Genomic DNA, 13,560 nt, shown 5'->3' on the forward strand with positions numbered 1-13,560 from the left:
GTGCTTTCATTAAAACATCGGCAGGCGGTCTGCACGACCACATCCATAACGCCAAACCGCATCTGGTGAAAAGGAAGAAGACCCACGCTGTCCACCCACACCTAGGTCAAGTCACGCATCTGCCAAACAGGGCTGAAATTCAATTTATTCCTTAACTCAAATCATCATTACAGGCTAAAACATATTCATCAGAAGACAATATGCTCTCATTTTAATTTAGTCAGTCACTGAGGTTGTTTCTTCACAGAAATGTTTACATAGTCATAATTTAGTATTCAGTTTGCAGAGGGAGAGGTCCACACACACACACACACACACACAAAGGTAAAACAACATAAAATGCACCCTTTTACCCACATGATCAACTGTAAATCCATCAGCCCTCTTTGCACCATTCTTACACTGCAATCCCCAGAATACAACCACTCATCTAATTAGTGTAACAACAGCTTGCTACAAAATGTGATAGGAGGGAACCATCTGTATCTCAATCTCCTTCAAAAGCATCCATCTCACAACCCTAAGGTACATGATGACAGGTACCTGAGTAGGGACACGGATTACAGCTGTTCTGTCCTTCAAACACTCAATCTGACACTCAAATCAAATAACATCTTATTTATCACTTGCTTCGAAAACAACAGGTGTAGACTAACAGCGAAATGCTTACTTAAGGGTCCTTCCCAACAATGCAGAGAGAAAAAGGAAAAGTAATTGAAAAATAGATCAATTATAAATACGCAATGAGTAATGATAACTTGGCTATATACACAGGGTATCAGAACCGAGTCAATGTGCAGGGCTATGAGGTAATTGAGGTAGATATGTACAGTGCCCTCCACTAATATTGGCATCCTTGGTAAACATGAGCAAAACGGTCTGTAAAAAAAATAAATCTTTGCTGTTTATCCTCTTGGTGTTTCATTCAAAACACTCACAAAAAATCTAACCTTTAATTTAAGTAAAATTAAGTAAAAAATAAATGTGAAGCAAATTAAATAAATATTTTTCTCCAAAACACCCCTAGAAATTCTTATGAGTAAAAACTAACGGAAGTATATTCCCATGCATATTTTATGTTTTAAGTTCACCTGAGTGATTAGGAATACTTAAGTGTTAAACCATGACTTCCTGTTTCACTGGGGTAAAAATATGAGGTGACATACAGGCCAAGTTCCCATAGTCAACCATCACTATGGGAAAGACCCGAGAATACAGTAATGATATGCTACAAAAGGTTGTTGAGCTGCACAAATCAGGAAATGGCAATGAGAAAATAGCTCAACGGTTGGAAATGCCCATTTCCACTATCAGGGCAATAATTAAGAAGTTTAAAGCAACTGGAGATGTCCTCTTCCAGGCCGATTGTTAATGTGTGTCCAATTTGTAAGTCGCTCTGGATAAGAGCGTCTGCTAAATGACTTAAATGTAAATGTAAATATTGACCCCACGCACAGTGAGGAGGATGGTAACAGTGGCTAAAAAGATTCCAAGGATCACAGATGGAGAATTGCAGACATTAGTTAGGTCTTGGGATCAGAAAGTCTCCAGAACTATGATCAGACAGCACCTACGTAACCACAAGTTGTTTGGGAGGGTTGCCATAAAAACGCCTATGCTGTCATCAAACAACAAACATAAGCGCCTACAGTTTGCCAAACATTACTGGAACTTTCAATGGGACCGGGTTCTATGGTCAGATGAGACCAACATAGAGCTTTTTGGAAACAAACACCAGAGGTGGGTTTGGTGTAGACAGAAAGATAGCCATGCAGAAAAGCACCTCATCCCACTGTGAAGTATGGTGGTGGATCTTTGATGTTGTGGGGCTGTTTTTCTTCCAAAGGCCCTGGACAACTTGTTAGGATACATTGTATCATGGACTCCATCAAGTACCAGCAGATATTAAATCAAAACCTGACAGCCTCTTCTAGGAAGCTTAAACTGGGCCTTGGTTGGATCTTCCAGCAGGACAATGAACCAAAGCACACCTCAAAATCAACACAAAAATGGTTCTCTGACCACAGAATCAAGGTTTTGCCATGGCCGTCCCAGACCCCTGGCCTAAAGAACATAGAAAACCTGTGGGATGAGCTGAAGAGGACAGTCCACAAGCATAGAGAGAATCTGTATTGAGGAATGGTCTCAGATCCCTTGCCATGTGTTCTCCAACCTCGTTACGCATTATAGGAGAAGACTCAGAGCTGTTATCTTGGCAAAGGGAGGTTGCACACAGTATTGAATGAAGGGGTGACAATAATAAACACACTTTAGAAAAATATTTATTTTATCTTTCAATTTTTTCTTTCAATTATTTTACTTTTAATTCAAGTTAGATTTTTGTGAATATTTTCAATGAAAGACCAAGAGGATAAACAATAAAGATTTTTTTTTACATTCTGTTTTGCTCATACAGCTGAAGTCGGAAGTTTATATACACCTTAGCCAAATACATTTAAACTCAGTGTTTCACAATTCATTGTCCATTTGGAAGACCCATTTGCGACCAAGCTTTAACTTCTTGACTGATATCTTGAGATGTTGCTTCAATATATCCACATAATTTTCAATTCCTCATGATGCCATCTATTTTGTGAAGTGCACCAGTCCCTCCTGTAGCAAAGCACCCCCACAACATGATTCTGCCACCCCCGTGCTTCACGGTTGGGATGGTGTTCTTCGGCTTGCAAGCATAACCCTTTTTCCTCTCCTTCCTGAGCAGTATGACGGCTGCGTGGTCCCATGGTGTTAATACTTGCGTACTACTGTTTGTACAGATGAAGGTGGTACCTTCAGACATTTGGAAATTGCTCCCAAGGATGAACCAGACTTATGGAGGTCTACCATTTTTTCTGAAGTCTTAGCTGATTTCTTTTGATTTTCCCATGATGCCAAGCAAAGAGGCACTGAGTTTGAAGGTAGGCCTTGAAATACATCCACAGGTACACACCTCCAATTGACTCAAATTATGTCAATTAGTCTATCAGAAGCTTCTAAAGCCATGACATCGTTTTCTGGAATTTTCCAAGCTGTTTAAAGGCAGTCAACTTAGTGTATGTAAACTTCTGACCCACTGGAATTGTGATACAGTGAATTATAAGTGAAAGAATCTGTCTGTAAACAATTGTTGGAACATTTACTTGTGTCATGCATGAAGTAGATGTCCTAACTGACTTGCCAAAACTATAGTTTGTTTACAAGAAATTTGGGGAGTGGTGGGAAAACGAGTTTTAATGACTCCAACCTAAGTGTATGTAAACTTCCGACTTCAACTGTATTTACCAAGGGTGCCAATATTAGTGGAGGGCACTGTACATATAGGTAAGGATAAAGTAACTAGGAAACAGGATAGATAATAAACAGTAGCAGCAGCACATGTGATGAGTCAAAAGACTTTGTGCAAAAATGGTCAATGCAGATAGTTAAATACTTAACCACTAGCTACAAGGACTAACTATTTAGCAGTCTTATGGCTTGGGGGTAGAAGCTGTTCAGGGTCCTGTTGGTTCCAGACTTGGTGCATCGGTATTGCTTGCCGTCTGGTAGCAGAGAGAACAGTCTATGACTTGGGTGTCTGGAGTCTTTGACAAGTTTTAGGGCCTTTCTCTGACACTGCCTGGCATAGAGGTCCTGGATGGCAGGGAGCTCGGCCCCAGTGATTTGCTGGGCCGTACGCACTACCCTCTGTAGCACCTTGCGATGATGCAGCCAGTCAAGATGCTCTCAATGGTGCAGCTGTATAACTTTTTGAGGATCGGAGGGCCCATGCTGAATCTTTTCAGCCTCCTGAGAGGAAAGAGGTGTTTGTCGCGACTGTCTTGGTGTATGTGGACCATGATTGGGGTGTGTAGACCATTCCTTAATGATGTGGACCCCGAGGAACTTGAAGCTCTTGACCTGCTCCACTACAGCTCCGTCGATGTGGACGTGCTCGACCCTTCATTTCCAGTAGTCCACGAACAGCTCCTTTGTCTTGCTAACATTGAGGGAGAGGTTGTTGTCCTGGCACCACATTGCCAGGTCTCTGACCTCCTCCCTGTAGGCTGTCTCATCGTCGTCGGTGATCAGGCGTACCACCATCGAGTCATCTGCAAACTTAATGATGGTAATGGAGTCATGTGTGGCCACACAGTCATGGGTGAACAGGGAGTAAAGGAGTGGACTAATCACACACCGCTGAGGGGCACCTGTGTTGAGAGTCAGCGCGGCAGATGTGGTGTTGCCTACCCTCACCACCTGGGTGTGGCCCGTCAGGAAGTCCAGGATCCAGTTGCAGAGGGAGGTGGTTAGTCCCGGGGTCCTTAGCTTAGTGATGAGCTAGGAGGGCACTATGGTGTTAAATGCTGAGCAATAGCCAATGAACAGCATTATCACGTAGGTGTTCCTTTTGTCCAGGTGGTAAAGGACAGTGTGGAGTGCAATAGAGATTGCATCATCTGTGGATCTGTTGGGGCGATATGCGAATTGAAGCGGGTCCAGGGTGTCTGGGATGCAGTGGCAGTCGGTGCAATTTAAGATAAGGGAGGATTAACATGGTCTTATTTCTATTGCAGCATATTGGATGACTGTCATTTATACTCCTTTCACCCAGTTCAATGTAACAGCGATAGGCTTAGGTTACTACATGATACTCAAATTTTCCCTGTACCCATCATGAGGTTGCTATAACCTAGCCTAGGAATGAAAGTTTACAAAGTAGGTTGACAGATCGAGATAATTTTGAGTAATCAAGGTGACAGTGACACATTCAATACCGTCTTGCACACTCTTGCCTGCATCTAGCTGATCTAGGGTGTAATCATCAGTCCAACAAGAGTTTCTATCGGACAAATTCAGGTATATTTATCCCCACTTCTGTTTTGAGAAACGTTTTTCAACAGAATCAGTGCAATGAATACACCCCTGATCACAGTTCACTTTCATAACAGCCACATACAAACAGTTTGTTATATATATAATTCCTTCTTACATCAATCTACGCACTCTCCTCCTCTCACCTTTTCCCTTCGCTTGTGGACTTGTGCACAACATATCATCTGTCTGTGACCAGGTGAAAAAAACTTTCCAAGCACAACCTTCATATCATGACCACGAACCACTACTACACAGCCTACATTGTTGTCACATCGTAGTCAACATAGCTACTAGAACTAACACGTTAGTAAACCCGCTACAATCATGTAGTACAGTGTACAGTCAGCAGCAAGCTGATTAGCTGTTACACCGGCGGGCCTGGGTGAAAATACATTTATAAAACCAAAAGCATACCTTGACTTGGAAGAGTTCTAGGGTTGGATAGCCATAGCCAGCTAGCTAACATAGCATCCCTTTCTGTTTGAGCTGGGTGTTTGAGTAGGCTAAAATAGCTAGCTGCCTTCGATGCTAGCTAAGTAAGTGAAAGTGAAAAAATATATACTATGAAATATAGCGCTCTTGCTATATCTTGCTTCTTAATTTTGGAAGAAATTAATTTGTTGCCTTTCTCTCTCTTTGAGTCAACTACTCACTACATTTTATTCACTGCAGTGCTAGCTAGCTGTAGCTTATGCTTCCAGTACTAGTGTCATTCTCTGCTCCTTTGATTGGGATGACAACATGTCAGTTCATGCTACAAGAGCTATGATAGGTTGTAGGATGTCCTCGGGAAGTTGTCACAATTACTGCATAAGTCTATGGAAAAGGGTGAGAACCATGAGCCTCCTAGGTTTTGTATTGAAGTCAATGTACCCAGAGGAGGACATAAGCTAACTTTCCTCCGGCTACACCATGTTGCTACCCTAAAGAGTGCTGTTGAGGCTACTGTAGAACTTCATTGCAAAACAGTGTGCTTTTAATACATTTTTGGTGACGTGAATATATTAGTATAGTTTTATCTAAAAAGGATAACTTTTAATGTTTCACAATTTTATTTTTATAAAATTCACTGAGGAGGATGGTCCTCCCCTTCCTCCTATGAGGAGCCTCCACTGTGGAATGATGGTGTTGTTGTGAGCCATGACCAGCCTTTCAAAGGCATCACTGGCCACAGATGTGAGTGCTACAGGGCGGTAGTCATTTAGGCAGGTTACCTTGGAGTTCTTGGTGGTCTGCTTGAAACATGTAGGTATTACAGACAGTCAGTCAGGGAGGTTGAAAATGTCAGTGAAGACACTTGCCAGCTGGTCAGTGCATGCTCTGGCGTGGCCTGGCCTCTTTTAATGTGTCATAACAGTGTGTGTGTGTGTGTGTGTGTGTGTGTGTGTGTGTGTGTGTGTGTGTGTGTGTGTGTGTGTGTGTGTGTGTGTGTGTGTGCGTGTGCGTGTGCGCGTGTGCGTGTGCGTGTGTGTGTGATGTTGACAGTAATTTTGTCATCAAACCACAGCAGAGGAAAACTAAATCATATTCTTGAAAACAGGGCAAAGGCACAGACCTAATTCCATGTAACACACAGCAAGTCTGTGCAGATATCTGTTCGCACATCCTCCAACAGCTCATTCATTTTCACTCTTTCCGTTGTGATGGAAAATGTACATGAAAAGAAACATCATGTCAACTGAAGCCACAGCAATAGGTTTGACGAGCCTCATTCTGTGGAAGAGGCAGATACAGATAGAGATGACAGGACTCCTTCCTGTGTCCCTGCCAGAAGATGAGTCACTAGCAGTATTAATGTTCAGGGTTGGCCCTGCCTTTTAACTGGAACCAGGAGAGTGGACGGGACACATTATTGAATTAAGAAACGGCAGAAAAGTCATTTCAATCTTGGCCTGAACTACAATGATACCTAGGTCTTAAATAGAGAATAGAATGGCTAGGCCTACAGACCAAAAATTTTACTTTTACATTTTAAACATTTAGCAGACGCTCTTATCCAGAGTGATTAAGATTGAATCCTACTACACCGGCTATGGCGCTCGTCGGATGTGGCAGGTCCAAACAGGCCCCCATTAACATCGACGGGGCTGAAGTGGAGCAGGTCGAGAGTTTTAAGTTCCTTGGTGTCCACATCACCAACAAACTATCATGGTCCAAACACACCAAGACAGTCATGAAGAGGGCACGACAACAACTTTTCCCCCTCAGGACACTGAAAGGATTTGGCATGGGTCCCCAAATCCTCAATTTTCTTACAGCTGCACCATCGAGAGCATCCTGACTGGTTGCATCACTAGCTGGTATAGAAACTGCTCGGCATGCGACTGTAAGGCGCTACAGAGGGTAGTGCGTATGGCCCAGTACATCAATGGGGCCAAGCTCCTGCCATCCATGACCTATATACTATGCGGTGACAGAAAAAGGCACAGTCACCCAAGTCATAGACTGTTCTCTCTGCTATCGCACGGCAAGCGGTACCGTAGCACCAGGTCTAGGTCCAAAAGGCCCCAAGCCATAAGACAGCTGAACAATTAATCAAATGGCCGCCCGGACTATTTACATGATCTATGCATAGTCACTTTACCCCTACCTACATGTACAAATTACCTCGACAAACCTTTACCCCCGCACATTGACTCCGTACCTGTACCCCCGTATAGCCTCGTTATCGTTATTTTATCGTGTTACTTTTTATTTTATTTTTTACTTTAGTTCATTTAGTAAATATTTCCTTAATATTTCTTGAACTGCATTGTTGGCTTGTAAGTAAACATTTCACGGTAAGGTCTACACCTGTTTTATTCGGCGCATAGTGACAAATACAAATTGATTTGATTTGGTTAACAGGAGCAATTAGGGTTCTACAGATTTGTCACCAAGTAGGCTTGGGGATTCAAACCAGCAACCTTTTGGTTAATGGCCCAACGCTCTTAACTGCAAGGCTACCTGCCGCCCTTGGCCAGCGTCCTGTGTGTGTGGCAACTGAATGGTTAATCCTGGACAGACAAAAGCCTGGATGATGACTTAACACATCCTGAAGGGCTCACTAGACCTTCTTCCATTGAACCCAGTATGACTGACATGTGGACCCCCTCTTTAAAGGCCACCATCATCCTATTATTCTGGCTGCCTACTTCTCAGCCCACCCTCTCCATTCAACAATGATCAATAGCTATCCATTCCATTCTCTATGATACAATATGATTGCCGTTAGCACAGTACCTTGGTAGTCACACTCATCTATTGTTCTGCCTCCATAGTGCCCTTCACACCACCCACACTCTCTCTCCATCTCACAATGGTCATATTCTTTTTGCAGTATTCATTCCAGTCCTCTTTCCTGCTTGGATTAAAGAGTATTCAATCCCACACTAAACACTGTGCTTTTCTGTGACAGGTGCCTATTCATCTAATAACCCTGGAAGGTGGGTGGATTTTCCAGGGGTTTAACTCTTGAATGTCTCATCCCGTTAGCGGGATCATTTTCCAGCGAAAACTCCTAGCGACATTAGCATAACGAAATTCAATATTTTTTTTTTTTCAAATATAGGGCTGTCTCATATCGTTTTATAGATACACCTCTCTTGAATCGACCCTCGTTGTCCGATTTCAAAAAGGTTTTACAGGAAAAGCACAATATTAGATTATGTTAGAGGAGTACTTTGTAAAAATCGCATCATATGAATTTTCCAACCAAGCACACGCATCACATATAGGCAAAAAACAGCTAAATGCAGCACTAACCTTTTACAAACTTCATCAGATGACACACCTAGGACATCATGTTACACACAGCATGCAATCTTTTGTTCAATAAAGGTCATATTTCTATATAAAAACAGCATTTTACATCGGCACCTGAGGTTGACTAACTATTTTCCCATATAATGCGTCCCGGTAAACACTGCTACAATTTTATAAATTACTATTCGAAAACGATTTTTTTAATATATATTGTCAATCTAAGATTTATAGATGAATATCTCTTGAAAACACCAGTCAAAACAGATTTTAAATTAACTTTACAGGGTAATCACACTTTGAGATCAAATGGGATGCGATACCCAGAAATTGAGCTCGAAAACCTAACTCGGCGCCATCTTTGAACATTTGAACACGTAACATCTGATATTGTATAATATCGCCAATAATCCCTCACCTTTAGTTGTCTTCATCAGAAATCCCTTCCCGATGTCCCAGGTCCATGACAAATGTATTTTCGGTCGAAAAAGTCCATGCTTTATGTTCCATTAGCTTCCTCTTGTTAGCGCGTCCTAAGGCTGTAATCAAAAGTCGATCCGTGGGCGGCAGCTGTCTAACGCAAAATGACTGTTTACGGTAAGTTAGGGTCGTTCAAACATGTCAAACGTTGTATCAAGACATCGTCAGGGCCTGTTTCAACAAGAAAGCCAATCAGATTCAAGTGGGACGATTTCATTGTGTTTCAAAAAACTTCCAAAGGTGGGGGCAGACACGGCCGCCAACGTCACAATGCTCATGGCCCTCCGACTGTGACCAATTGCCACATCGTCTCTTTCACTGAGTTTCTACCGTAGAACCCTCAAAACACTTTGTAAAGACTGGGGACATCTAGTGGAAGCACTGGAAAGTGCTCAATTTTCATTTTTTTACGTTGTGATTTATAGGGAAGGCTGTGAAGTCGAGTCCACAATTCAGATTTCCACTTCCTGGTTCAATCGGTCTCGGGGTTTTGACTGCCATACGAGTTCTGCTATACTCACAGACACCATTCAAACAGTTTTAGAAAATTTAGGGTGTTTTCTATCCATATAAAATAAGTATATGCATGTCTTAGCTTCTGACTTTGATTAGTAGGCCGTTGAAAATGGGAACGATTTTTTTCCAAAATGCGCTGTGGCGCCCCCTATCCTAGGGGAACGGCAAGAAGTTAAAGTAAGGCTGATTTCACAGCACACTTTTACCATTTCAACCCATTGGAATTTAATGAGAAGCAAGCCTCAAATCAAAGCATCAAAAAGGTGTTAAAAGTTGACGCTGCACCTCAAATCACCTCTCAGACCTAGAGAAAGGAGTGAAACTGAGAAATCTCCATCAGTGAAAGTGTTAGTGTTAAGACAAATGCCTGGTAAAGGACATGAGGTGAAGCTCTTATCTCACCTGGCAGGCGTTGTAGAGGAGCTGGTGCTCAAACTTCTTGATGCCCAGGATGGACTGGAACATCTCGTAGAGCTGGTCCTTACTGAGGATGAGCTCTGAGGCTGCGTTGGCAGTCATCCGCTGCTGGTGCTTCCTGGGGTCATCCTCTCCGCGGTAGATGGTGTCAAACTTGGCCATCCAGGAGCTGAGCACCGTCTCCTTACTTAGGCCGTCGATCTCCGGCAGGCTACGGACACGCTTCTCAATGTGCTTCTTGAAAACCTCCCGCGAGTCACTGGCCGAGCAGCCTCCGCTCTGGACCATCCGGGACACACGGTCACTCTTCAGGAATATCTGTGGTCACGGTTAAGAGCAGAGATGGGGGATTAGGCATGTGGTTTAAGTATTAAAAAGGCACGAGGAACATACAGGAAGAACATACAGTTTGGTTATGAGGTTTGGATGAATTCTATTTTAACTCAATTTCTGAATTGGAAATTGCCCATTATTTTCTGTGAGACGTTCTCCCCTGCATCTGTGTAAAGAAGCCCTGGTGGCAGCCTGACTCGTCTTTGCTCCTCGAGGGAAGTGAAATGTCTAAAGTACTGCTTCTCTCTTTGAGGATTTGCTGCAGCTTGGTCTTTCTGTCTTCATGATGAAGGTGCAGAGGAAAATAAATGATTGTAGTTTCAATTAAATCTGGCATTGTTGTGCTTATCTGTTCAATCCCAAACTGCACATTTATTTTCCCACAATTCTCACAAAGCAATTTTCCATGCGAAGGGGTGTGGGTTAGGGAAAGAGAAAGACAGAGAGAGGGATCCATATGTGTGGCTGACTCAGATGTTGGCCCTCTCTCTACCATGCAGGCTCCTTATGTTTCACGGTGACAGGCTCCCTGTTCCCAATCAGTGCCTAACGCAGGGTGAAGACTGAGGGCCATCGCCTCTGAGCCTGGATGGACATACAGATACACAGACATTCATCATCCTCTGTCTGGTGTCAGCTTTGGGCACTTGCAACTTTTTCTGAAACAGCAGCAGTGCTCTCAGAGGGCCAAAAAGAAGGGTACATTGCATGGGAGTGTTGAAGATAGAACTCCTGATATAGACAATAAAATGTAAATGTTAGCTAGAATTTTTTTTTCTTCATGTAGCTTAATCCTAAATTCTGCCAAGGAAGAGCACCCCAGGTCTCCTCCAGGCTCTAGGGCAGGTGGGGATGTGGGGAGTGTGTAAGCATCCAGAACACAGTCAGTAAGAGCATTGGGCTTTAATTGAATTGGAAAACCAGCTTTAGCTGGGTGTTGAGTAATGAAGCATTTCAATTCACTAATTTAGGCTTATTGAAGTGTTGTATCAATTAATTCTGCAGGCAGAGCAAATCGCATTCACTTTTGTCTCATTTTCTGTAACTTTTTGGGAGCTTTGAGATAGTGTTTCGAACATCGTTATTCTATGATTTCAGAGTTGCCAACGCAGACATATTGAAAGGGATGGATAGTCATACTTTCTTGTATTTATTTTTTTGCTACTTTTCACCCCTTTTCCATGTTATCCAATTGGTAGTTACAGTTATGGCCCATTGCTGCAACTCCTGTATGGACTCGGGAGAGGCGAAGGTCAAGAGCCATGCGACCTCCGAAACACGACCCTGCCAAGCCGCACTGCTTCTTGACACACTGCTCACTTAACCTGGAAGCCAGCCGCACCAATGTGCGAAGTCAGAGTGAATGCGCCCGGCCCAAAACAAGGAGTCGCTAGAGTGCAATGGGACAAGGACATCCCGGCCGGCCAAACCCTCTACCTAACCCGGATGACGCTGGGCCAATTGTGTGCCACCTCATGGGTTTCCCCGTCGCAGCCAGCTGCAAAACAGCCTGGGATCTAACCCAGGTCTGTAGTGACGCCTCTAGCACTGCGATGCAATGACTTCGACCGCTGCGCCACTTGGGAGGCCCTGGATAGGCATACTCAAAGCTACTTTCTTGGAGCACAAGATGTCCATGGATTCAGCTTAGCACCTCACATAGCCTCTGTCTGGACTAATAATATTTTAGAGGCCTATTTTGGGAAGTCCAATTCATTTGAATCTGTCAGATGCAGGAGGAAAACATCCAGACGATTTGGTTCGTCCGCAGAAGACTATTTAAAACTGCAGAATAATCATTGGTGAATACAAATAAACAGATAACACAACCCAAACACTTAAACAAACTGTATTCCTGTACAGACCCTCCCACACACGCACACACACACACACACAGAGTAGGGCCTTACATCATAGTAGCTCTGGACTGCATTGATGAAGGCCTCGTCTGCCACTATCTGGGTGTCACCACTGAGGAAAGCCTGGAAACGCTCCTTCACTGTCTGTAGCTGCTGCTTACTGATCTGAGAGAGACAGACAGACAGACAGACAGACAGACAGACAGACAGACAGACAGACAGACAGACAGACAGACAGACAGACAGACAGACAGACAGACAGACAGACAGACAGACAGACAGACAGACAGACAGACAGACAGAGTCAATATAGAGGGAAACAACAGAGTAATAGGAATCATGGTAACATTAAGTTAGCTCATAGGTTTCATATTACTTCACTTTAAACATTTGTCACAGTCCCCTTATAAAATGAATAAGTTTATATCAATGTTGAATATACAGTAAAAAATGTTTAAAAAAATGTGTCTTTCTTCACTTAACACAACTCCTCTATTTGGATCCTCTTTGCATGCATAGATCTTTCTTTTTCAGTGCTAAATTGAAACATGTCCTCCCGTTTAAACTGTGTTTTCACACAAATAATTTAACTGCCCTGCGCAACCCCGGTCCCAGCACTCATCTCAGTCCTCCCATTACCAATTACACATTTCCTGGTTCTATCTCATGCCGTTTGTAACATCCGGGTCGTTCCACCAATTTGGTGCCTTTTAAGATGTGTAACTTTGTAAGAAAAGAAACTTCAGATTTTACCAAATGGTTACATTCTGTCATAAAGGGCACATGGGCAACTTAATAAAAAACACATTTTCCATCACAAGAAGTTAAATAAATAAAAAACATACAAAAGTAAATGCCTATTAAGTGCCAAATAAAGTAGCAGGGTTGACGATTGCATCTTAAATCAAACAAAAATCCCCTTGTGACAGTGGAAAAGGAAGCACATTTCTAGTCTATCTAGCTGTAGCTAACAGGGTCCACGTGTTATGCTCAACCCGCTTAGGTTTTACCACAAAACACCAGAATATTGCCAAAAAGAGTAGAACCAGCTCACCTGCTTTAACACTATGATTTGACTATTAGATGTTTCTTTCCAAAAATATTTTTAAAGGAATAGTTTCACCACCTTAAAACGAGATTTCAGTTCACTTAACATTGTTGACCTTAAAATATGGGACAGGTTTTTTTTTTTACCTTAAAAGGAATCACCAATAACATAAATAAGTGGTGGAAAAAGTACCCAATTGTCATACTTGGGTCAAAGTAAAGATACACTAATAGAAAATGACTCAAGTAAAAGTGAAAGTCACCCAGTAAATACTACTTGAGTAAGAGTCTAAAATTATTTTGTTTTAAATAT

General features: G+C 42.6%; 1 protein-coding gene across 19 annotated transcripts in view; it reads right to left on the reverse strand.

The window, feature by feature from the left end:
- LOC115150762 (calcium-dependent secretion activator 1) overlaps positions 1 to 13,560 on the reverse strand; it is a 183,066-nt gene that overhangs the window by 134,223 nt on the left and 35,283 nt on the right. For all 19 annotated transcript variants that reach the window (XM_029694404.1, XM_029694414.1, XM_029694401.1 and 16 more), the window contains exons 2-3: positions 12,252 to 12,365; positions 9,994 to 10,326 (exon numbers count right to left, since the gene is read on the reverse strand). In XM_029694404.1, coding sequence (XP_029550264.1) covers positions 9,994 to 10,326; positions 12,252 to 12,365 — 447 coding nt within the window. The remainder of the gene's footprint in view (positions 1 to 9,993; positions 10,327 to 12,251; positions 12,366 to 13,560) is intronic.

Source organism: Salmo trutta, chromosome 16, assembly GCF_901001165.1.
Source record: "Salmo trutta chromosome 16, fSalTru1.1, whole genome shotgun sequence".
NCBI lineage: Eukaryota > Metazoa > Chordata > Actinopteri > Salmoniformes > Salmonidae > Salmo > Salmo trutta.